Below are 24,853 nucleotides of genomic sequence, written 5' to 3'. Positions count from 1 at the left end.
AAGACTTCATTACTTTCCTCTTTCAAAGTATTCCTAGCTATTCTTGCATATTGTTTCTTTCAGGTGAAATTTAGAACAATTTTATCAACACTTTGAGAATATAATTGGGCTAACATTTAACTGATGGACCGATTTTGGAAGGTGGGATATGTTTCTCATCTAGAAGCACAATGCATTTTACCATCTACACAAGTTTTCTGTTTTTTTCCTATAGATTGGCCCCACACACATCTTAAGTTTGTCCACACATTTGTTGAGGAAGAGTAGAGATTCCTCCTCGCCCTACCCTTTTATGGCTGGACTAGTAATAAAATTAACACAAGACTAGATTAATAAGAAAAGAATACTAATACATGTGTGCATAGGAGAATCATAATACAATGTTCGGATCATAAAATGAGGCTCAAAGAAATTATTGAACTAGGCACTTTTTATATTACTAAGACAAAGAAACAATAAATTTGGAATAAATTGATAAAACAGAAAAAAGTGCTCATTAGGAATCTAAGCAAAGTTTGGGTATTCAGTAGTAAGGAATTTAAACAAAGTAGTAAATTCAAAAAGAGGCAAAAAGATTTGGTTATATAGACTTTTTGACTCAGTCGTTTTAGCAATAAGGGGTGTTTTCTAGGTGTGGGGAGAATTATTTCACATAAGAGATTTATTTTCTGCATTCAAGGAGACAAGGGCACCAAGTAACTTTGATTCAAAGTAGTCAATATGAGTCTACGACCATACCACCCTGAATGTGCCCAATCTCATCTGATCTCGGAAGCTAAGCAGGGTTGGGCCTGGTTAGTACTTGGATGGGAGACCTCCTAGGAATACTAGGAGCTGTAGGTGTTAAAAAAAAGAAAAACTCAATATGCCATTGTGGGATATTATAGGGCACCTTCTCTTGGGCCCTGACAGTTCACTCCTCTGAAACTTCCCTAGGAATTTCATATATTAAAAGCTGGGCTGGTGGCTGTGGAGAGAGAAAACTGATTAAAAGCTAAGTGGTAAGAGATTTGCAAAAAGGAAAAAGAACATAGATTAGAATGAGGGTGAATAAACAGAAAAGAACTATTCGGAGCACCTTTCTTCACATTCCATTAAATTAGTTCCATTTCTGGAAATGTCAGTCCAATGAAATGTCTTTGTTTCATTTATTTGATGGAAAATATTATTCTTCTCTTTTAACAGATTTAAGTTAGATATTACTTGTCCCATTTGGTTTCCAAAGAAACAGCATTTTCCAGCAATAATTGCTTAAGCTCTCCCTTGCTGGGCATTTAGTGTATCTAGAGCATGATGATTTTGGAGTATAATAGAGGCTAAGCTGTTAACTTCTGAAGGGAGTATTCCCAAAGTTTGCATAGTGGTGTTGAACTCTTGTTCCATTATCATGGAGAGAATTAAGATCACTTTTTCCAATTCATAATCTCCAAAGCTGGAGAATAAGACCTTCAAGCTGAAAAAAACTTGGAACTATGATATCCCAGCAGATTTTCTGTGATTTCTCAACTGGCATGTTTATGTGGCACAACTTTGTGAACAAAGGAGCCCAAATTTGTATTTGGCTAGCATTTAGGGTAGAGTATTTAGCAACAGAAGGAGCCAGGTATCCGAGTCTCTATCCTCCTGAGCATTTAGGTGGGAACCCTTTATATACTTTATTGCTACATAAAATTAAAAAAAAAAAAAAGACAAGTGTGGTTTACAGACAAAGTTAAAGTGGACTCTGTAATTTCCAGGATCTGAAATATTTAATGATATATGTCATTATCCATATATCTCCAATCTCCACATGCCCTTCAATCTGTGTGAGCAGAACAGATTGCAAAATAGGTGGTATAAAGGCCTGTAGTCTGGTTTTGGCAGCCACAAAGCTGGATTCTAGCTAAATCCAGATTTTGGATCCACCTATTTATGGTCTGTGGTATTGGGCAGCTTAATAGGAGAGCAGCTGCAACACTCACACATTACACAAGAATGGCTTGTGAGTCATCAAAAACATTTGATGATTTGACAGGAATTTGTGCCCAAAAGGATAGTGCTAGAGTCACTTCCAATCTCCTTGAAGGTTTGAAGACGCTACCTGTGGAATCGAACCACAGAGTTTTCCTGGTAAGTCACCCAGGAAAAATCCAGTATTATGTTTGTTTTCAGTGCAAAGGGAAATTTTTTGCACCTAGAGACTTCATCTGGGTAAAGGACATTCCTTGAGCTTCTACAGTTTTCCTCAGGCCCAAAGGATTCACCAGAAAAGGAGGCAGAATGATATTTGTCTTGTCATGTATATCACACCTTCTTGTTTGTCTATTTTCTGCACTTAGCCCACCAGGTGTTCACATCAACAACAACAAAGATTAACTAGTTCAGGTTCTTTTGCACTGTTGAGATGGTGACACAGGCAACAATCGGATGGATAAAGGTTTGACAAAGATTTGGTAAATTGGCACAAGAGGATGCCAGTTGGTCTGCTCTCAACCTGTTGGAAAAAAGATTGCTAATAAGAGCAAGATATAGGTTGAAAAAGAGTCCAAGGTGAAAAATTAGAGAGAGGAAGTAGGATAGATAGAGATAAGCACTCTCCTTTCAGCCTTCTAATAAATAATTAATAATGTGGAAGAGTCCTAACCAGAACAATTGGGCAAGAAAAAGAAATAAATAATATCCAAGTTGGGATATTATTTATCTCAAAAAATAGTCACTTTTTGCAGGTGACATGATTCTTTATATAGAAAGCACTAAATACTAAAGACTCCACCAAAAAATTATTAGAAACAATAAACAAATACAGTTAAGTTTCAGGATACGAAATCAATTTGCAAAAATCCATTGCATTCCTGTATATTAACAATGAAATTTCAGATAAATTTAAAAAAATTCTTTTTGCTATTGCAACAAAAAGAATAAAATACCTAGGAATAAACTTAACAAAGGGTATGAAGGACCTATATACTGAAAACTGTAAGATATTATTTTAAAAAATCAAATAAGACACAAAGAAATGAAAGGATATTTTGTGTTCATGGATTGGAAGAATGAACATAGTTAAAATGGCCATATTAACCAAAGCAATATACAGAGTTAATGCAATCCCCATAAAAATCCCAATGGCATTTTTTTTTTTAAAGAAATAGAACAAAAAATCATCAGATTTCTATAGAACCACAAAAGACCTCAAATAGCCAAAGCAATCCTAAGAAAAAAGAACAAAGCTGGAAGTATCCCACTCCCTGACTTCAAATTGTACTACAAAGTGACAATAATCAAAATAGCATGGTAATGGCAGAAACACAGACAGCCCAATGGAACAGAATTGAGAGCTTAGTAATAAACCCACACATATATGAGCAAATAATTTTTGACAAAGAAGCCAAAAACATACAATGGAGGAAAAGAGCCTCTTCAATAAATGGTGCTGGGAAAATTGGAAAGCCACATGCAAAAGAATGAAACTAGACTGTCATTTGTCACCAAATACAAAAAATTAACTCAGAATTGATCAAAGACCTAAGTATAAGGCCTGAAACAATAAAATATATAGAACATAACATAAGTACTAAACTCATGGACCTTGGTTTAAGAGAGGTTTTATGAATTTGACCTCAAAGGCAAGGGAAATAAAAGCAAAAATAAATGAATGGGACTATATCAAACTAAAAAGCTTCTGCACAGCAAAAGAAACCAACAAAACAAAAAGGCAACCAACCAAATGGGAGAATATATTTGCCAACAAGGCCTCTGATAAGGAGCTAATATTCAGAATAGATGAAGAACTCCTACAACTCAAAAACAAACCAAAAAAATCCAATTTAAAAATGAACAGAGGATCTGAACAGACACTTTTGCCAAGAAGGCAGACATATAGCCAACAGATACATGAAAAGATGCTCAACTTCACTAGTTATTAGAGAAATGCAAATCAAAACCACAATGAGATACCACCTCATATCTGTTAGAGTTATTATCAATAAGACAAGTAATAACAAATGTTGGAGAGGATGCAGAGAAAAAGGAACCCTCATACACTACTGGTGGGAATGTAAATTGGTACAGCCACCATGGAAAACAGTATGGAGGTACCTCAAAAAACTAAGAATTCTATGATAGACGACTGGCTAAAGAAGCTGTGGTACATGTATACAAATGGAATATTATTCAGCCAGAAGCAGAGGTGAAATACTGCCATTTGCAACAACATGGGTGGACCTTGAGATAATCATGCTAAGCAAAATAAGCCAGACAGAAAAAGTTGAAAAACACACGATATCACTTATATGTGGGATATAAGCCTAAAAGTAACAAACGAACAGGACAAACAAACAGAGACTCATGGACATGGACAATAGACTAGTGGTTACCAGAGGGTAAGGGGGGAGGGGGGAGGGGGAGGTAGATTGGGTAAAAGGGGTCAAACATGTGGTGACAGAAAGAAATCTAACTATGGGAGGTGAACACACAATATAAATATAAATATAAATATATATATTTATATTTATAAATATATATATACCTTACTGTTAAAATGTATAGCCGAAACTTATCAGATTTTGTTAACCAATGTCGCCATAAAAAATATTTAATTAATTAATTTAAAAAAACTGAAAGCAACTGACAAAAAAGACAAACAAAAACTCATAGACACGGAAAACAGTATGGTGGTTTCCAGAGGGAAAGGGGCATGGCAGGGGAGAGGTAGATAAGGGTAAAAGGGTCAATATATGGTGACAGAAGGAGATTTAACTTTGGGCGATGAACAAACAATGTAACATACAGATGATGTATTATAGAATTGTACACTTGAAACCTATGTGATTTTATTAACCAATGTCACCCCAATAAATTGAATAAAACAAAATAAAGAAATAAGTGTGGGAAAAGGTGCTCATTAATGAGAAGGTGTTTGTTGTTGTTGTTGTCTTGTTTTTGTTTTTTGTTTGAGGGGTGGGTTAAAGGAGAGGGTAATAGGTAAGAGCAAAATTTCTGATTTGTGATCTTGGGAAAAGACATTTATGTCATGGTGCCATTTGCTTCTAGGGCCTGGGAATTAGCCCTGAAATCCTTAAGGTGCCCTGTCGTAATTGCCTCCCAGTTTTTGTGAGGGTGCTTGCGTATATTTTGGCATGGCTTGCATGGATCCAGGAGGATTTTTCTTTTACTTAAGATCAGTGTAGTTGGTTAGCAGTACCTCCTAAGGTCTTTCACAGTGAGGTGACAGTGAATGTGCTAAAGACCACGATGTATACCTGATTTCCTGGTCAAAAAGAATGGCAAGTCTTGTCCGTCGGTGGAGGCCATTCCTCTTTTACCTATTGGCGATATACTTTAAGCATACTGACTTATTCTTGTACATAGCTAGTCATAGCACCAAATTGTTCACTTATGTTTCCATAATGTTCATTTAATCCTGGAATGAAAGATTTAGAGATGCCAGTAGGCACTGGGTGTCCAAATACTCTTTCAAAAGGTGGTCAATCCATACTTCCTATTTGGAGTATTCCAGATCTTTATAAGGGCCAGTGGCAAAGCTTCTGGCCATTTAAGTCCATTTTTTTTGACAGATCTCTCCTAAAGTCCTTTTTATGTCTAGATTTTTGTTTCATTACACTAATGATTGAGAATGGTATAGGGTATTAAAATATAATGAGTACCCCAGAGTTTTTGCAAGCAGTGGTTTATCTCTGCTGTAAAATGAGTTCATAGGTCTGATTCAAACCATAAAGAAATGCTAAAATGAAGAATAATCTCAGTAATTAATTTCTTTACCACTATTGTGGCATCAGCACATCTAGTTGGATGGCATTCAGTTCACCTACTAAGCACAAATAATCACCAAACAGTGAGAATAGCCCAAACTGAAGGCAAGTCTATAAAATCCATTTGGGCTTAAGAAGATTTCTTGAAATACATTGATTTCTTCCAAGAGGTTTGGTGAGATTTACAAACAGCACACTGGGAAATTATTTGGTCAGAAATTTTGTGGATTCCAGGGCAAAACCAATTGTCTTTTAGTTCCTTAATTATCCCATGTCTGCACATATGTCCCATGTGGCAGGACATAAGTACAAGCCAAAAAGTCAAAAAAAAAAAAAAAGGAGCTACAGGAAGTCTGTTAGGCCCTATATATAAAATATATGGTAATTGTCCAGCACACTTTTGTATCCATTTGTCTTTTTCAGGTTGTGAGGTATTTACCTGATAATTAAGAATATCAGTGAGTGATAAAGACAGGTTTAAAAATTAGTAGAGAAAAAAAATGAGACCGTTTTGAGCTGCGTATTTAGCAGTTCTGTCAGCCCTGCCATTTCTTAAAGATGAAGTACCAGTTTCCTTAGCCTCAGGCGAACAATGAACAATAGCCAAGTTAGAAGGAAGGAGAATAGCTTATAACAGGGCAGCAATTATATGCCTGTTAGCAAGAGGAGTACCCGTAGAAGTTAGGGGTCCATGGGATTTCCATATTGTGCCAACAGCATGACAGACTCCAAAAGCATATTTAGAGTCTGTGGAAATAGTGTCAGTTTGTCCTTTTGCTTATGTGCAAGCAAGCTCTAGGAAGAGCTATGAGTTTAGCCACTTGGGCGGATTTTATAGTTGGCAGAGGGTATACTCCCAGCATTTCATGTGGGGAAAATTATAGCATAGCTATTTATGATTTTTCCTGGGAAATTCCATTTATAGGCGTCATCACAATATAAAAGTAAGTCTCAGTTGTCTAAAGAGATGTCCGAAAGATCCTCTTGTGGCTTTGAGACCATATCTATTGTAAGGTGAGGCGAAGTAGAGTTTTGCCACCCCAAAATATGCCTTTTGGGATATTGATTATTTTAAACTGGTTATTTTTAAGAAACAAAAGACTCAGAAGGAATCTTTGACCCCTCCTTTTACCTGCCTAAAAGAATTCAGATAGAAAAACCTGCTTCAAGTAAGGGAGCTATCACTTTAGCATAATATCAACTAAGCATGTCAAATAGGGAGGAACCTAGAAAAGACTGTTAGACTCTCCTCTGGGTCCCATTGTTTGTGGGAAGTCTGGCAAGAATCTGTTTACCAAATGTTTGCTCTTTCTCATCTACCTGTGAATCACCTACTTTCCCTCTGAAGTCCCAGGTTCCTGCCTCATTCTCCTTAGTCCAGAATGGCACAGAAGCCTCAACTGCCCAATTTGTCCACAGGTCCCATATTTTTAGGGAAGCCCAGTATGTACATATGTAATACATTTGGTTATTTTCTCCTATTAATCTGTTTCATGCCAATTTGATTGTTAGACTAGCCAGAAGGACTTAGAAGGGTAGAAGGAAAACCATTTTTCTTTCCTACAAAGGCAATCATGTGGAATAGAGTGGAGCTCTCCATCATCAGAAAGGAGTAGTAAAATAGCTGGATTTAAACCATGCAAGATGATGAAGGGGTTAGTTATAAGTGCCTGTTCATTGGTTTTCTGTAACAGGTGTGGAGAGGGGTTGCATCCTATCATCTTGCAGATTATAGTCACAGCAAGGGGGAACATAGAGATAAATGGGGAGCCTAATGTTAGAGTACTGGCCCTGTCAATCAAGATGGTAGCTGTGGTTATCACAGGTAAATATGGGGGCTATAGGGTTGATTCGGCACAAGGAATGTGCTGTAGGACGTATATGAGAGGCAAAAGATTGTCCTAGAATGCTTACAGCAATCCCAGTACTTTCATGGCTGTATAATGGTTTGTCTTAGTTGGGGAATATGGACAGAGCTGATTTCAAGGCTTCAGAGGAGGTTAATGTCCCTGAAAACTAGGAAATAGGCTCTGGGAGAAGGGCATATAGAGGTTTAGCAAGGCCTGCGCAATCCATCGATGACGGTAGCTAGCTGCTCCTAAAAATTTATGTACCTGTGGGTAGTTTTTTGTTTGGGTGAGAGAGATGGACAAAACTGACTCCAGGTGTTTCAGGGTGTTTTTGAATGCCCCGAAGATATCTCATGTCCTAAGTAAATAACAGTTTTGGCACTCATTGAAGTTTAGATCTGAAGGTTTTATGGCCTAGTTCAGCTAGTGCCTTTAAGAGAGTGAGGGAATTTCTAAGAGTTCCTTGCTCCATTTGATTACAGAGCAAAAGGTGGTCAGTATATTGCAGTAGCGTGAAGCTTAAGGAAAAGGTTATAGAATCTAAGTTGGCTTTATGAACTTAGAAAAATATTGAGAAAGACTCACAATATCCCTGAGCTATGCAAGTCCATGTTAACTGTCTCCCTTTAAATGTAAATACAAAAAGAAATTGTGAGCTGGGGCGCAAAGGGATTGAAAAGAAAGCTGAGTAGAGGTCATCTACTATAAACCAGGCTGTATTAGCAAAAATTAGAGTGAGAATAGTAGCCAAATTTGGGACTACAGGGTGCCAAAGAATTACAAGAGTTTAGGTTCCATACAAATCAATAAATTTGATTCCCATTTGAATCAAATTTGCCTGCTTTCTTTAATGGCAAGATGGGACTATTACAGGATGAGGAGCTAAAAATTAATATATGGTTTTAAGAGGGAATTTATTATAAGGCTAATTCATTTTATATCTATAATCATTTGATTATATAGACTTTTCAGCTCTGAGTTGTTTAATACCCTAAAGGGGCAGGGCGGTCTTCAGGTGTGGGGAGGAAATCTTTTACACAGATTACCTGCATTCAGGTGACAAGGGAGGGTCAGGGTGCCCTTCTAGCACCAGCTGCTTATCAACTTTATTTCAAAAGTAATCAATATGCCAAAGTGGGATATTTGGGGGAGGCCTGACTTGGGCCTCCAACACGTTTTAGAACTTGTTGCTAAGATGAAAGGTAATGTAGTCTCATTATGTTAAAACTATCTTTTTGGCTTAAATATGGAAAAACCATTAATTTTTGGTATCTGGAGGTATTAGCTTATTTCATATTAATTCTGAGACGAGATTCCTGAGCTTTTTACTTGGACAATCATATCTGCAGTAATAAAGTCTTTTCTTTCCCAATAGTTATAAGTTATTCTAGTTTGGGTCTTTTTGCATCTAAAAATATTAAATCAATATTCTGATGACAAGCCCTGAAAACAGATATTAAAAATCTTAGACAAGCAGGCTTATAAAGGATATGTAAAGCTCTAAAGCTTTTGAGAAAGATCTGAGGTCAATCAAGTTTTTTTTCTACTTTCTAGTCTGTTTCATCTAAAATGGGGCTAAAGCGCATCCAGAAGGGTTTACCAGGTGAGGTGAGAGGACATCTGGAGCACAGAATATTTGATGGGGAGGGGCTTCCTTTTTCTGTCAGCCGTGCCCTCCACAAGCAAACCACAGCAAGTAATGGATACTGTTAGTATTTGTGGCCAGAGTAGAAAACCTTACTGGAAAACTGCTCTCTTCCCTCAGCAGATAGGCTGAAGCTAGTCATGACCTAGAACGCACAACTGGCTATAAAATTGCATTCTTCTCAGTGCCTGGTCCAAATCTTTTTGTATAATTTGTGTTAAATTTTCTGCCCTTGCCACACCCTCTTCCTCACAGACTATTCTGCCTGGAGAATTAATCTTATATTTTTAAGCACTATTCACAAACAACACTAGTTGGTTACAAAGTACCACAGCAACTACTAAATTTAACATTTGAGTGCTGGTAGCTAAAGAAAAGTTTGTGGAGATAAGGCATTGGTTTCTGAATGGCTGATTTTAATGGTGGTATATGGTATGTTCCAAATGCATTCATGCCCACATTCAAGAGTAAAACTTAAGGTAACCACGTTTTCCATGAAACCGTGTTGTATATATTTTATATGTAACACAATGAGAAATTTTATTTTTCCTAAGCAATTGGAAAAGTCCAATTCAGCTGATACTACAAATAAAATAAACTGAAACATGGCTCTCTCCTCCCCAAATAACTACAAAAGAAAATCCATTTATGTCATTTAAGTGAATTGTACTTGACGAATGATAATAAAACAGGTTTAGAGACAATACTTCACATTTGCAAGGCTGAATAGCTATCTACCATGGGCTGGGAAGAGCCTAGGTAATTGTCTATAAAAGAACAATTTTTGTTAACTTGTCCTTAATAAGTAATATTAAATCTTTTTGCAGTACTTCATTAACTAGAATAATCCTTCCATCAAAAAATTACAGTTTAAGATTTGTGAACAATTTCTAATAATTCCCTACAAAAGATCTTAAATGACAGTGAAAAGAAATTTGTTTAATAACTGACATATATGAAACAATTTAAATAATTTATCTTTCCAAAATAACTTGTGTTTTGCTACCTCCTGATTGTACTATGGGCTTCCATTGGAAACCAACTTTTTGACTTTTCAAATTGCTTGTCCTGGGAGTATAAATTTCATTTGCTTTCAATTAAACTGAAAGGTATAAAAATAAGCATTCCGATAAATAAATTCTATATAATCCCTATAACAGGCCTTAGCAATAAGGTAATGTTCAGACACATCTCAACAAGTGCCATTCTAGAAAGAGGAGGTACCACAGCTACACAGAAGGTAATGGATCCAGTTTTAATGTGATGTTTGAGGAAATGGCCTCTGAAGTCCTGTTTTTATATCTGTTGTGGAGAAAAATCCCTCAAAACCTGCCAATTTAAATGTAAATTGGATGCAACCAAACTACAGAGTGTTGAAATGAATGACAACTTTGGACATATGTAAACTAAATTTTTTTTTTATTTTTGATTTTCCTAATTCAAAAATCCATGCAATTTAAAGTAAAGGGGACATTATGTTAATAACCAGTGACTCCACGTGAAAGTTATATGGCGTTCTCTGTACTATTGCTTTTAACTTTCCTGTTGATTTGCATTTTTTTCAACAGAAAAATGAAAAATATGTTCATAAATTGAGACACCATGAATGAAGTAAAAATACAAGTCATGGACATAAAGTACATGTCACTGAATCTCACAGTGTTTTGGGGTAAAAAAAAAAGCCCTATCTTATAGGTAAAATCTTTCTGCTAAAAGAATGAGAGAAATATCTGACATGCATTAAAACAATGCACTGGGTTAGAAAGCAATAGAGATGGAACACTAAGCATATAACACCCTCATTGACATCATCTCTTGAGTTTTCAAAGCTGCCATATCAAATCATGCAAAACACAGCAATCCATTGACTTGCAGGTTTACAAATGATGATATTTTAAAAAACAAAACTTTCATGAGGAAGAATGAGTATAACAAAGCTCTCCATAAAATGAAAATGTTTTCTAATTTTGAGGAATAAAAATGTTTTCTCAGTTGAAGGCCTGAAAACTGTCTGATATTATGAATTTCTCATGTACCACTTAAGTTGCCTATGCTTTAAAAATAAAGCACATGGTTTTGATCCTTGTTTAGTTTAAAGTCTCAGCTCAATGATAAAGCTTCACATTTCCTTTTAGATCTTTGGCTAAATAGTATTAGCAAAAAGGCAAGTTTTTGTTTTTGGTTTTTAAATATTCATTTACTTTGCGATGAAATGAAACAATAGCATAGCAACCTCAAATCATCTTTCTTTTGGTGGAAAAGTAGAGTAAAACCACATGCTGCGAATAATACCAACACTGAAACAATCTGTCTCAAACTTAAGGGTTCCTTTTGGATTCCCAGGCCTTTAGGTACACCATGTGTTCGGAACAGCATGCCTCTTCCCTCTTCATACATTCTGAGAGAGAAGGAAACTTAAAACCAAGGGCTAAGGACCAACCAATGGGCAGGTAACATGAAGAAGCAAGGACAGCAGAAGCCTGTTCCTTTCAAATGGACACAGGTGACATCAGGATGCAAGACCCTGGGAGGTTGGACACAAGGAAAGAGCAACGGCCTTAAATTCTAGAGATAGTGCCAATCACTGGATTTTAATACTCATTACAGCCTCAAAAATTGTCTAAATATGACTCCTCCTCCCCTCTCCGTACCTACTTCACTCTTTCTTAGTTCTCTGCATTAATTACTGTCAATTGGGTCATATAAGAGAACTGAGGCAGTTATGTGGGGCACTATGAAAACAAGTTCTTACACAGCTTGATAGGAAGGTTTGGGGAGACTGGGAGAAGTAAAGAGATAAATATTTGGAAAACTGAGTATTATAGAAACTATGATAATAAAGATATCTTAATTCTTTTAATAATCTAAGATACCTTTTCTAATAATCTAAGATGATTCATAGAATCAACTAAACTAGAAATGTCCCTTTCTGTTATTTTTAAAAACATGTACACTGGTAGAAGCAAAAACAAGTCAGAAACATTTATGTTCAGTCAAGCCTGTTTTTTTCAAGTTCCCTGAGATGACATACACAGATACACTACACAACACAATGTTACAGCAGAAAGTAAATTATTCACAAGAATCATTTAAAGTCAAATTTCTTATTCAACAAATATAACCTACAATATAAATTACATCATTATGATTAGTTGTTGCTGTAAATTTATTCCAAGCAAGAAAACTGTCATATTTAAAGCTCTCAAAGTAATTTTGGCACAGGTCAAATCTTACCATTTTGTTAAGTCCCTGAGCTCTTTTGCATTTGGACTCTTCCCAGGCCGCCGGGGCCATCTCTCCCTACAATGCCTCGCAACCTGGCCTCATGTTAACTCTAAGTCAACATTTAATTCTATAGACTTTCCAACGGAATGTGCTTTGCAGAACCATGTAGCTTCTCAGACATAAAGAGTTCAAGTCCCTGGTCCAAAGAGCACCTCCTACAGTTTTCCTGATGTTTATTAACAGGGCAGAAGAATCAGATGGGGGTACATCTCGTGTAGCATTTTTATTATCTAAAGTTACCTACAACGAATGGTCAGTGTTTCAACGTCTCCAAGGCTTTATGTCTCAGGTGCTCATCCAAACATTGGATAGCAAAGAGGTCGATGTCTGTGTCAAACTTGTTGGCAAATAAGTGGTGCTTGTGCAGCATCCAGTTCAAGTCACCTGCTCCAAAAACACACACGGAACGTACATGGACACCATTGCAGGGTGGGTAGGGGGCGCCCTTGGAAACATCACCTTCAAAGTACTGCCACTTGACAAACCTAGCAATTGCATGCATGTCGGACATGTCGTACTTAGAGCTTAAGGGCAGTGAGCCTGGGACTTCGGGGATCCTCTGAATAGTGGCCCAGAGATACTCATCTGGGCTGTATGTGTCTTTTGCCCACTCCATAAACTTTTGGATTCTTTCATTCTCTAGCACGTACTCCACATAATTCCTACTGACCACGAAATAGGCACTGCCTGAAAACAGAGGTGTTTCAAGAGGAGGGTGCATTTTGTCAGTCCCAGTGTTTGTCAGCTTTCCATTAACAACTGTATAATGCTTTTTCCACCTTTCTTTTTTATTGGATGGCATTTTCTCAGTTTCTAGGTTGTTTTCTCCCATTAATGACTTGAGTTTCCTGACAATTTCCAGGTTGGTTTTAATAGGAAAATCCATACCACAAAGATTTATCAAGTATTTCCAGTCTGCACTCATTCTGTAGAGGTCCTGCATACAGTTGAGGTCGGCCTGGACTCGACTCCATGATGCATATACCACACTCTCCAGCTGACTGGCCACAAAGACGTTATTGAAACAAGATGCAATGCCAATCACCGCAGCCAAAAAGGAATCCTCTGATTTTTTGTCCACATGAATGCAATAGAAATTCTGAGGCATATAGATGGCCCTCAGGAGCCTGTCAAGCATTTCGATTTTGTGATGAACCACTATGGAATATGCTATTGGAAACTCTGCCTCTTCTTTACTAAGGGGTTCTACAATATATTTGCGCTTCTTGATGAAAGAAGTACAATCATTAGTCATGTTTATATAGTCATAGGCTGTCCACCGAGGGCGCCTTCCAAATTGCACTGTTAGAATCTCAAGCTTTACCTTTTCGATTTCATCTACATCACCTTGTAAAATTTTGGTGCAATTAATATCACTACTAGGATTGTCTCCAACCAGCTCTAAATGTCCAACACTGACAAATTCAGGCTTTTGATAAATTCTTAAAACAGAGAAAGTTACTAGGGAAAAAACAAGAAGCAAGAAGTAGTATTTAGTGGGATAAGAAAAAAGTCTCCTCCGCAGCAACTTCCTCAGCATTTCAAACAACAATCAGGGTCTTTCTTTTATCAAGGGCAGGCTTCTAGGCTTCCAGTAGTAATGATTTTCCCTCTGTCGTGGCCTTGAGAGTTGTCAGTTTGCACTTATGAGAAGCACAAAGGCATCTTGAAGTGAAGACGAGAACTAAAAGAAAAATAAAAATGATACATATAAATATAGACTTTCATGACATCTTCTCAGGCTCAAAGACTGTCCCCCTTTGCTGAGGTCAGATATTTAAAACAAAAACGAAGTGGGCCAATCAGAGAGAAAGGAAGTATTATATGAAACCTGTAGTCTCTAATATTAGTGCCAGTTTTCTTTTTAAAGCCGAGTACGAGGATGTGCTAGAATATCCTACAATAAACATTTTACCTCTCAGGTATATTAAGGTGCAAAACACAGTTGAAGACCTAGGGTATGATTTTTGAACTCTCTGTAGTTGGTGGGCTTTTGATCTTGTTTCTTGAGATCTTTACCAATCTGGGTTGCTCCTGACAGATCCATTAATACCTATCAGTTGGCATCAACAGCCTTAAATATTTTGAGACTGGACCTATTCTTTTTTTTTTTTTTTTATTGGATGGCATTCTGTCAGTTTCTAGGTTGTTTTCTCTCATTGACGACTTGAGTTTCCTGATAATTTCCAGGTTGTTTTCAACAGGAAAATCCATACTGCAAAGATTTATCAAGTACTTCCAGTTTGCACTCATTCTGTAGCGGTCTTGCACACAGTTGAGGATTGGGGGTACACTTAAGGAGAAGTTCAAAAATGGCTGTAACTTCTAAGAATCTTTGAAGGAAAAGCAGATCAAACTAGACTAGAAATGCTCATATAAAACCAGACCAGATTTGGGACTGTTTCAGGTTGATCTCATGACAAACATGATCCAAAATAGAGACACAGCCTTGCATTTATTACATTAGTTATAACAGGTTGAAATGACTAAAACTTGCAGAAAAACAACAGTTATATATAAATTGTAATTCACGACAGAACTTAAGTCTATTCAAATTCTAGGAACCCAACCCACTTTTATTACAGAAGATGTTTATAAATATTTAGATATTTTGATTTCGAAAATCAATTTTATGACATAGCAATTGGTTCTATAATAAGTAAATGCTAGTGTTCTAACAAAGAAAGTCAAATACCTGCAATCGTTTCCATACTATATTTAGAGATTTAAAACTTATTTTCTAACACCAGAATTAGGACTAGAACTTTAAAATATTAAATTAGGAAATAAATTGTGAATATTAACAATACAAATACAAATAAATAATGACAATTATCAGTATAGAATAATGTTACGAAAAGTACTTAGACTTTTTACCACTTAGAATTAAGGAAAGTCTGGATCATTTAGTGCTCTGATTCCAGGTAACATCCTGTGCCCATGTAGAGTGCCTCTCATGCAGTCAGGTTTCTTAATTTTACCAGGCATCCAGCAATGGTGATATGTCCCATGAGGCTTTTTAAAAAATCTATGAAATGAAAAGGGAAAAGCGTGAAGGTATGTAATGTACATGTAAGTATACACATATTCAGAAACCATGCTAGTGAACTAATCTTACTCTTTTTCTCTGGCTGATTAGTCTCTTTTAAATTTCCTAGTCTCTAGTCTCACTTATTTTTCTAATATTATGTTTGTGGATTACCAAAGGTTTGAAAATACCTGGCAATTCAAGTCAAGTTTTTCAAATAAAACTCTAGTAGCATAACACAAAGTATGTGCCACGGAACAGTTTAACGTTCCAATATGATTGGAAAATTCAATATATCCTATACCCACTGTGAAGCTTCCTAGTGCTCAATGAGTCATTAAAAACAATCCTGCAATTGAATTAGCTGCTTATTTCATCTTCTTCCACTTATGTTGTCTACCACCCCACTCCAAACCTCTATTAGAAAACAAAGACTAGGAAATTCTGCTAAAACACTTAATCTCCTCAACCATCAAAAAATCAGATTCCTAAACAAAATTATGCCCTTAAGAAATTCCTGCCCCTTATTGGTTCAAGGCATTTGAGGAAATCTTTGTCTAATCATTAGGGGACCTCTGAGCTAACTGAACAAAGATTTAAGTGGCCAAATATAGACTTCAGAAAATTAACTCAGGAAAGTCACTAAACAAACCAAATAACAATAATAAACCATGGGTAGAGCAGAGCAGAGGTTCGATTTCCAGAGCTGACACATTATGAAATATCCACTTTCAACAACAACAAAAAATTACATAAAGAAACATGAAAGTCTGCTTCATACACAGGAAAAAAGCAGTCAATAAAAACTGTCCCTGAAGAGGCCCAGACATTATACTTAATGAAGACTTTTAGTCAGCTATTATAAATATGTTCAAAGAACTAAAAAACTAAACATATGAAAATAAAATTTAACCAATTTGATAATTTCAATAGAGAAATTATTTTTTAAAAATTTAGAATTAAAAGCACCTTTCAATTGAAGGCCCCTTTAAGAAAGAGCTTCCATGCTATAGGAAGCCACAGTGATAAGGCATGAATAGGTACCCAAGTCAACAGTCCCAGTTGAACCCAGTCTTCAATTCACCCCAGCCCAGGTGCCAGATATGTGAGAGAAGAAGGTACCAGATGACTTCACCTCCTGCTTACTCAAGTCTTATCTGAATTCCTGATCCACAGAATGTGTGAGCAAAAACTAAAATGGAAATTTTTAAGTCACTATGTTGGGGCGGTTTGCCTCATAGCAATGACTAGAACCACAAAAAAAAAACACAAAAAACATACACAGGAAACCACAAAAAAAAACACAAAAAACACACAAAAAAAACACAGAACACTTAGCAAACAAGAAAGAGCTCTTAAAAATTAGTGACATGACAGCAAAATTGAAAAACTCAATAGAAGTGTTGGAAAATAAAGTTGAGGAAAACTCTCAGGGAGTTAAGCAAATAGGCAAAATGACTGATGGAAAAATTAGAGAAAAAAACATAATAATTTTAGAGAACAAGACCAGGAGATCTACCATCTGAATAATAGGACCTCCAGAAAGGGAAAACAGAAAAAATAAAAGGAAGTCTCATCAATTAAATAATTCAAGACTATTTCTCAAAATGAAGGAATGGTTTTCAGATGAAACAGTCCCTTGAATATCAGCACAATGGATGAAAATAAACCCACACAAGATGCATTCATTAATCATGAAATCAGAACACTAGGAAAAAGTATCAATAAGTTTCCCGAGAAAAGGAAAAATAAGCCACATAAAAAAGATTTGGAAGCAGAAAATGTTTTCACATTTCATAAAACCCAACCACAGAAACCAGATGATAATGAAGCAATGCCTTCAGCAATGCTGAAGTAAACTGAATTCCAGATAAGAATCCTTAGAACCAAATAAACTACTAAATTAAGGATAAAATAAAAAGACTTTACATTTTAAGACTGGCAAAGTTTCAAAATATTTATCTTTATTCACCCTTTCTCAGAAAACTAAGGGAGGTTGATGAGCTCCATCAAAACTAAAGTATAAACCAAGACAGCAGAAAACAGAATCAGAAAGGGTATCTAAGATAAGGAGGAAGAGGAGGAAATTCCCTGATGATAGTGAAAAAACATCCTAGGCTGAGAAACAGGCCAACAGCCAGAGCAGGCTGGAGCAGATTAGAAGGCCCTGGGAGAGATGTCTCTAAGAAGATGAAACTGGTAGAAGATGGAAATAAACACACTGAAAACCAATTTAAACAACTGGAAGAATATGGGGGTGAATTTATAATAAGTACATTGAAAACAAAGCCAACGAAGGAGGTTGGAGAGATAATGATTGACTCCAAAGAAATCAGAGTCATACAATGATGAAAAAAATAATCGGAGTATATTACGTGGCTTAGCTCTGAGGAGCATCGGTTTTAATAATGTAAACACAACTTTGCCAATCAAGATTCAATAAACTATATTAGGGGCACAGAGCAATGTGGAAGGTGGGTGTCGAAAGAAAGAGGTTATCTACTTTGTCCAGCATCGCATAACTGGCCATGGGGATGTTCTGAATTACATTGCTGCTCCAAACAAAAGGCCACTTTCTAATTTACTCTACCATCTCTCATCTTCAACAGCTCAAAACAGTAAGAATCAGACAGAAAATGTAAAGTGCAGGAGAAGGATACAATTCAGTGCAGGACTGTTTTCACAGTGATAAATAGATGAAGAGAAACATGTAAGAGAAATTCAAAAACCACTAATTATGAAATCTAGATTTCAGCTTGAAATAAGTAAGAAACACTAGAAGACCTTAATGTTAAAAAATTAGTATAGTGGTAGTTCAAAATTAAAATCTACTAGATATGACTAGCATATGCCTCTATATTTTAAAATGAACCAATTCTAAAAGATGATATTCATCCTAATTGCACATTTACTAGTTTAAGTTAATTTAGAAAAGTATCACTACACAGAGAAGAAAATGAAAAAACTGCTTAAAGAAATGAGCTACAAGTGGCTCAGGCTATATTTTCCTTAATTCCTTTTTTAATAATAATAATAATAACAACAACAACAACAATAATAATAAAAGGGAAAGTAGGAAGAGGGAGGCAGAGGAGAATAATACATATTTTATTATAAATTAGTGTGACATAACATATCAGAGTGAAAGATTTAACATATTTATATGACTCTTCACATACATATGTATATACCTATAAGATCAGAATTTTCCTGTTAAGCCTCTAATTACATCTGAGACTTCTAGATAAGCAGCAAGATTAGGGCTCTGCCCTGGGTAGCTTTGTTAACCTTTGTTAAAGCTGACAGATATACTGTCAACTGTAAAAGAAAGGAGTAGAATTCAAAAAAGTACATTCTTTTCTTCTCAACGATTTCCACCGAAGTTATTCTGGTTTAAGTCCTAGCAAACATATTAGAGATAAGAATAATTCTCTATTGCCTATTTGCCATTTATTAAAGTAGTGGAAATATTCTTTCTTTAAAAAGTACATATGCACACACAGTATATGCACACAACTGTGTGTCTGCACAGGTATGCATAAACAAACAGCTGGATGGATAAGTCAGTGTCCACAAGCTATTGCCCTTCTGCAGCAGGAAGCATGGTCTGTTAGGTCAGTCCCACTGAATACTCTTCTGGGGCTCGATTTCATTGACTCTCCAAGGACTATCGTTCTGTGGCCCAAAGGCTACCGTGACTGGAGCAAAATATCCATTACTGTAATTGATGGCAAAGCCATGCAAGTATCTCAGAGAATGGTGACTCAAGAGTGTCCAAATGCCATCCGAAAAACAGGTGAAGGGGAGAAGCAGGAAGCAGCAAAGATTCCAAGGTAATCCCTTGTCATTCAAGGCGGAGTTCTTTCCACCATCTGCGCCTCTATGGACTCACTTTATCTGGGGGTACCTGGTCTCTGCTCCCATCCAGGCTTGTCCTGCCAAGATGATGGTCTCTTCTGCCTGGCTGCTGTCTCTCACTCACTGTGGTGAACTGCCTAGCATTTCTGAGATCTCACAGTGAAACATATTTCTGAAACTGCGACTGCACCTGCCCCTCTAATGTATCCAGGAAACTCTTGGGGTCCCCATAACTTAGCACCATAATTAAAAACACCAGGCTCCACAGTTTAGGCCATTCTCACCATAATTCATCCCACTTTTCTTGCACTCTAGCCACAGAAACATAGGCAATAGGGGACCTTCTATAACCAGCACTGGACCGTGTGTCCTGTGCCCCCTTTGAAAGGGGCATTTCTACATGAAATAAGATATTACAACTAAAGTCAGATGGTGTGATGAAGAGAGAGGAGGACCCAAACCGTGTCTCCCTTCTTCAGACCCCCACATCCCAGAGCCAGGAACAGAATGTGGCACAGATAATTAATTGTGTTTCTTGAATAAAGAAAGTCTCTTTCCATGTTCCTCTGCTAAAAATTTAACATCTATCCTCTTTCCCTTTGAATGTCAGAGGAGAGTTCTGTTTCTGGTTCTCTACACCTTGCAGCAAGGACTAGCCTATTTAGATAGTAAATCTGAAAGTATGATCTGTTTAAAGATGAAGTGATAGTGATTTTTTAAAAGCCCAAGCCCCTCAAACACAAAGAATGTAATTGAAGAAATTGCATCAAAATTTTGAAAGCTAAAGGAGGTGAATGGTAATCGGTTTAGTGATCTCAGAAAACTGAATACTAAAGCAAGTAGTGGAGAAAGCTAAGAGACAATCCAATTACAGCACAAAATTACAAACCCAAATTATAGCTTCCACCCCCTTCCCCTTAACAACAGTCACACCCCTTCCTCCAAGGGTTCCAAAACCGGCAGCATAATTTCTCTGAAAGCAGTGGTGAAATGCAGTTAAAAATTAATGACTGGTTGAAAAATCTATTTAAGAGGCAGTTAAAACTACCAGGTCCCTCACCCTATTCATCATAACCCAGCAAATACCCTTCCTGGCCTCAGCAGAAGATTCTGGAAAATGTAAAACAGAGGGTATACATATATGACCTGGAAGGTACAAGGCTCAGTTGAGAGCAGGAGTATTGACCTGAAAACAAGGGAATTAAGACAAACTTCCTTGTTTCAGAATATTGGCAGGAGGCGTATGCCTTCCAGGCTTATGCCTCAGAAAACAGAGAACTAGCAGATATCCAAGAAAAGCTCATGACCAAAAAGAGATCAAAACAAACAGAAAAAAACGACAGAGGGTATCAGCTAACCCTTTCTGTATAATCGACCACAATCTTTAGTGAATTAAAACAACTTATCTCTCTCTACTTTTAGAGTTGATTGGGCAATACTTTTGGTTTCACCTGGGCTCTCACTCAGGCACCTGCATTCGCATGGAGGACTGTCTGGGTTGGAGGGTTCCATAAGGCTCCTTTGTGTCTGCACATAGTACTGGATGTCAGCTGGGGTACCTCTCATCCTTCAGTAGGCCAGACTGGCTTCTTAACATGATAGCCTTAGGGCAGTGTTCTGAGAGAACAAGCAGCTCCAAAGCTTTGTAAGGCCTAAATTCTAGAAAATGCACTATCACTTCTGTCACATTCTTTGAGTCAGAGAAAGTCACCAGGCCAGCCACAATTCACAAGGACATAAAGTTCTACCTCTGGATGGAAAGAGAAGCAAAATCATATTGTAAAGGAGCATGTATACTGCAGTAGGAAGATTTGTACCCATTAAATATTCTATTACATGGAAAAATTAAGATCGAGCAAAGAAATGAAAATTTCAACAGAATCCTAGTATTATCTGCAGAGACATAAGACAACCTAATACAGCCATGAAACAAGAACAATAGGTTATGAAAAAGGAATAGGAAACAATGAAAATGAGCCTTTAAAGATCAAAAATGATAAATGAAATAAAAAACTCAATCAAAGAATTAGAATGTAAAGTTAATAAAAGCTCTAAAAAAGAAGAGCAAAAAGACAAACGGAAAACAGGGAAATTAGAGGATTAATACAGGAGATCCAATATTCAAATAAGAGGTGTTCCACAGAGAAAGAAAACAAAGAGGAGAAATTCATCAAAGAAAGAATTGATAGAAATGAAAAATACAGGTTTTATCAGATTTAAAGAGTCCTATTAGTGTCCTTCACAATAGATCAAAAATAGTCCTAACCAAGGAAATACCTTGTGATATTTCAAAATCCTGAGAAAAGATCCTACAAGCTTCCAACGGATAATGTAAATAAATCCAAAGGATTAAGAATTTAAAATGGCATTGGACCTCTTAACAGTAACACTGAAAGCTAGAGTGAAATAGCTTAATAAAATAGAATAAAATTTAACATCTAGCTTCTCTCTCTTTTAAATGCCAAAGAGTTCAAAATTAAGTTTAAATTTCCAAGGGAAAACTGTTTCAGCCTAGAATTCTAAATAACCTCCAGGCTATTGGTCAAATGTGATGTAGAATAAAGACTCATACATGCAAAGTCACAAGCACCTTTTCTCAGCAGGCAACAATAAGAAGTATGCTGCCAAAAGATGAAGCATACCAATAACTATAAAAGCAATAACAACAACACCATTTTGGAATGCTCAGTATGCTCTAGGAACTCTTCTAAGTAATTTATCTAAATTAATTCACAGAATCTCATAACTCTACACAGAAGGCACTATTTTCCAGGTAAGGAAACAGAGGCATAAAGAGGTTAAATAATTACCAAGGTCACACAGCTAGCTGGCAAATGGAAGAGCTGACATTCAAACCTACACAATCCCTCCCCACGTTTGTGCTGTAATGCATATCAAGACAAGACCTAATAATCAAGAGATTATTACAAAAGAGAGGCAACAGAAACCCTCAGGATTATGGGGAAGAGAGATCCCAAGATATGTATGGGTCTTACAAAGAAACCAGTCTTAGTTGATCCAAATCAAACAGCTACGGAAGATATCTCTTTGAGACAAAACTGAGAGAATGCCTGCCATAAAGGAAGAGATTTTGACAACTAATGTAGAGGTCAGAATTCAATAAGTAAAACATACATAGTAAAAAATATATATAAAAACAAGATATGATCGTTAAAAAAAAAAAACAAAAAGAACAATAAAAGAAACCATAGTATCCTACTACAGCTTAGCTTCTACATGGTCATAAAAATATAAACATTAGGTCATAGTCTAACAAAACTTGTATTATACAAAAGGATCTCAAAACTATGTTCATAACACTAGGACATCATTCACCCTTTTCACTCCCATTTTCTTACAAGTAAACAATGTAGTTTTCCAAAGCTACATGATGTGTGATTTCTCAAAAGAATGAATGCAGAAGCAAGTCTTTTCTATTAAGCCAAACATTAAAGAGATTTGCAAATACAGAAACCATTGCTACTCTTCTCACTAATTTCTATGAAAGGGTTTTTCATTTAAAAAGAAATTACTTACATTAATATGTAAAAGCTTATACTGCTATTTTCACATAAATATTTACTTTTTTCTCAGTTTTAATTTCTAACAGGATAAATATTGATAAATATATCCCACATCAACAAAAGCTCTTTGAGATCTTCACTAATTTTTAGTAAAGGATGCTGAAAACAAAGTTTTCAGAATTATTGATTGGGAGAATGGGAGACAGGGCTGGGAAGTAAGTACATGGGGGTACGGAATTTGGAGATAAAAGAGAATTAAATCATCTTTAATGGTAGAAAGTCATTAGGAAGAATCTAAAATTGAAAAAGCTAGAAACAGTATAAACATGTTATTTAGTGATATGGAAATACACACTCAAAGAAATCTGTAAAAAGTTGAAAATGGTTACAGCAGGGCAATGCTGTTCAATTCAGTAGTCACTAGTCACATGTGGCTATTGAACACTTGAAATATAGCTGGCCTGGCTCAGGAAACGAATTTAAATTTTTTTAATTTATTTTCATAATTTAAATTAAAAGCAAAAACTTAAAGCAGTGTAAATGTCTTTATATTAAACACAAATTTATTCTGTTGATAGGACTCCATTTTACTTTGATGGCTTCACTGTCTTAGATATTACTGTTGTATTATATATAGCACATGTATTGAATATGGGTATCATTTTTATATCTCATTAATATTTTTTGTACTGCTTATATATTAAGATGATAAAAATTTGGATATACTGGGTTAAATATAATATTAAAATTAATTTTATATGTTTCTTAGTGCCTTGTACCCAATTTTTAGTTAGATGAAATAAAGTAAAACTAGGTTTCATCTGTGTGGTCAGATATAAAAGAAAAAAAAGGGGGGGAGGTCTCCATGTCAGAATTAATGGCATAAAGATTTCTACAGAATTTTTTTCATTAACTCATTAGACTACTTTAGGACAAGATGTCACTTAAATAAGTAACTCTTGCATTTTGTTCATTACTGGAAATAGTATTCATTTTTCTGTTCTCAACACTTTCTACCCTGGAGGCACAACTACAGACATAAGCAGCTGACAGCTTGGGAAAGGAACTGAAACCTACCCTTTCTGCCTATAGACTTGGCAGGAAAGATGAAATATAAAATACACTCCGGTCTATGCCAGGGTGGAAATTTGTAAGTGCATCCAGAGGAAAAGAAAGGATCCAAAAAGGCTCCCTCAATTACAACTGACCCAGATCTTTCAAAGGGGGTAGGATTTAGATACTAGGAAACAGGAGAGAAATGCATTCCCTACTTTCTATGTTTGCTTAGGAGGTGGAAGCCCGAAAGAGATAGTGATGTGCAACATAAGCCAATTTTAAAAAGAAGAGGAAGGTGAGTAATATAATTACAGACAATGTTTGCCACTCATGTTTCAGAGCCCTAAAGACCTCTTTCCCCACCGTATTATGCACAAGGTCTATTTTTCAACATAGTGAACACAAAAATGAATAGATTTCCAAGCATGTCTGTGGAAACAAGGGCAAGAGTTCAGAAAAGAAATCAGAAGAGAGATGATAAGCACGGGACACACACGCACACACAACAAAGGATTAAATTACTCACTCATAATAAAAAGCCCATCTGAGAAATAGCCTGGTAAGTTGTAGAAAAATTCTGCACCGAAGCCGTGGTGGTGGTGGCCTAGCACTGAGGCCAGCTCTGTCCTCCTCTGGACTAGCTCCTTATTTATCAAATGAGCTTTGCTTAGTAATAATGAAAATGCTCAGACCACTCCCAGAAAGGAAACTGGGAAGAACCAAGATACTGTTTCAGAAATTTCCTTTACAAAAATGTATGGTAAATAGTAAGTACACAGAAGACCACAAATACTAGACCTTATGTGTTACTCGTCCTCTGATCGCCTTATCCACCCCTTACACACACACACACACACACA

At 36.3% G+C, this 24,853-nt stretch overlaps 1 protein-coding gene and 1 pseudogene across 5 annotated transcripts in view; one reads left to right on the top strand and one right to left on the bottom strand.

Annotated features, from left to right (window-relative positions):
- Window positions 1-724: 724 nt before the first annotated feature.
- Window positions 725-843, top strand: LOC120597679 (uncharacterized; annotated as a pseudogene).
- A 9,801-nt stretch (window positions 844-10,644) lies between these two features.
- GCNT1 (glucosaminyl (N-acetyl) transferase 1) overlaps window positions 10,645-24,853 on the bottom strand; it is a 30,688-nt gene continuing 16,479 nt past the window's right edge. For 4 of the 5 annotated variants that reach the window (XM_039844215.1, XM_039844386.1, XM_039844563.1 and 1 more), the window contains 2 exons: window positions 15,405-15,555; window positions 10,645-14,211 (listed from right to left, as the gene is read on the bottom strand). In XM_039844215.1, coding sequence (XP_039700149.1) covers window positions 12,781-14,067 — 1,287 coding nt within the window. In that variant the 5' untranslated portion in view covers window positions 14,068-14,211; window positions 15,405-15,555 and the 3' untranslated portion in view covers window positions 10,645-12,780. Of the gene's footprint in view, window positions 14,212-15,404; window positions 15,556-24,519; window positions 24,764-24,853 lie in introns of those variants that run through there. The other variant, XM_039844475.1, reaches the window with a different exon arrangement.

This window comes from Pteropus medius, unplaced genomic scaffold (assembly GCF_902729225.1).
Source record: "Pteropus medius unplaced genomic scaffold, Ma_sr-lr_union100, whole genome shotgun sequence".
NCBI classification, from domain to species: Eukaryota; Metazoa; Chordata; class Mammalia; order Chiroptera; family Pteropodidae; genus Pteropus; species Pteropus medius.
Note: the sequence above shows the minus strand (reverse complement) of the source record. Positions and strands in the feature narration are given on the sequence as shown.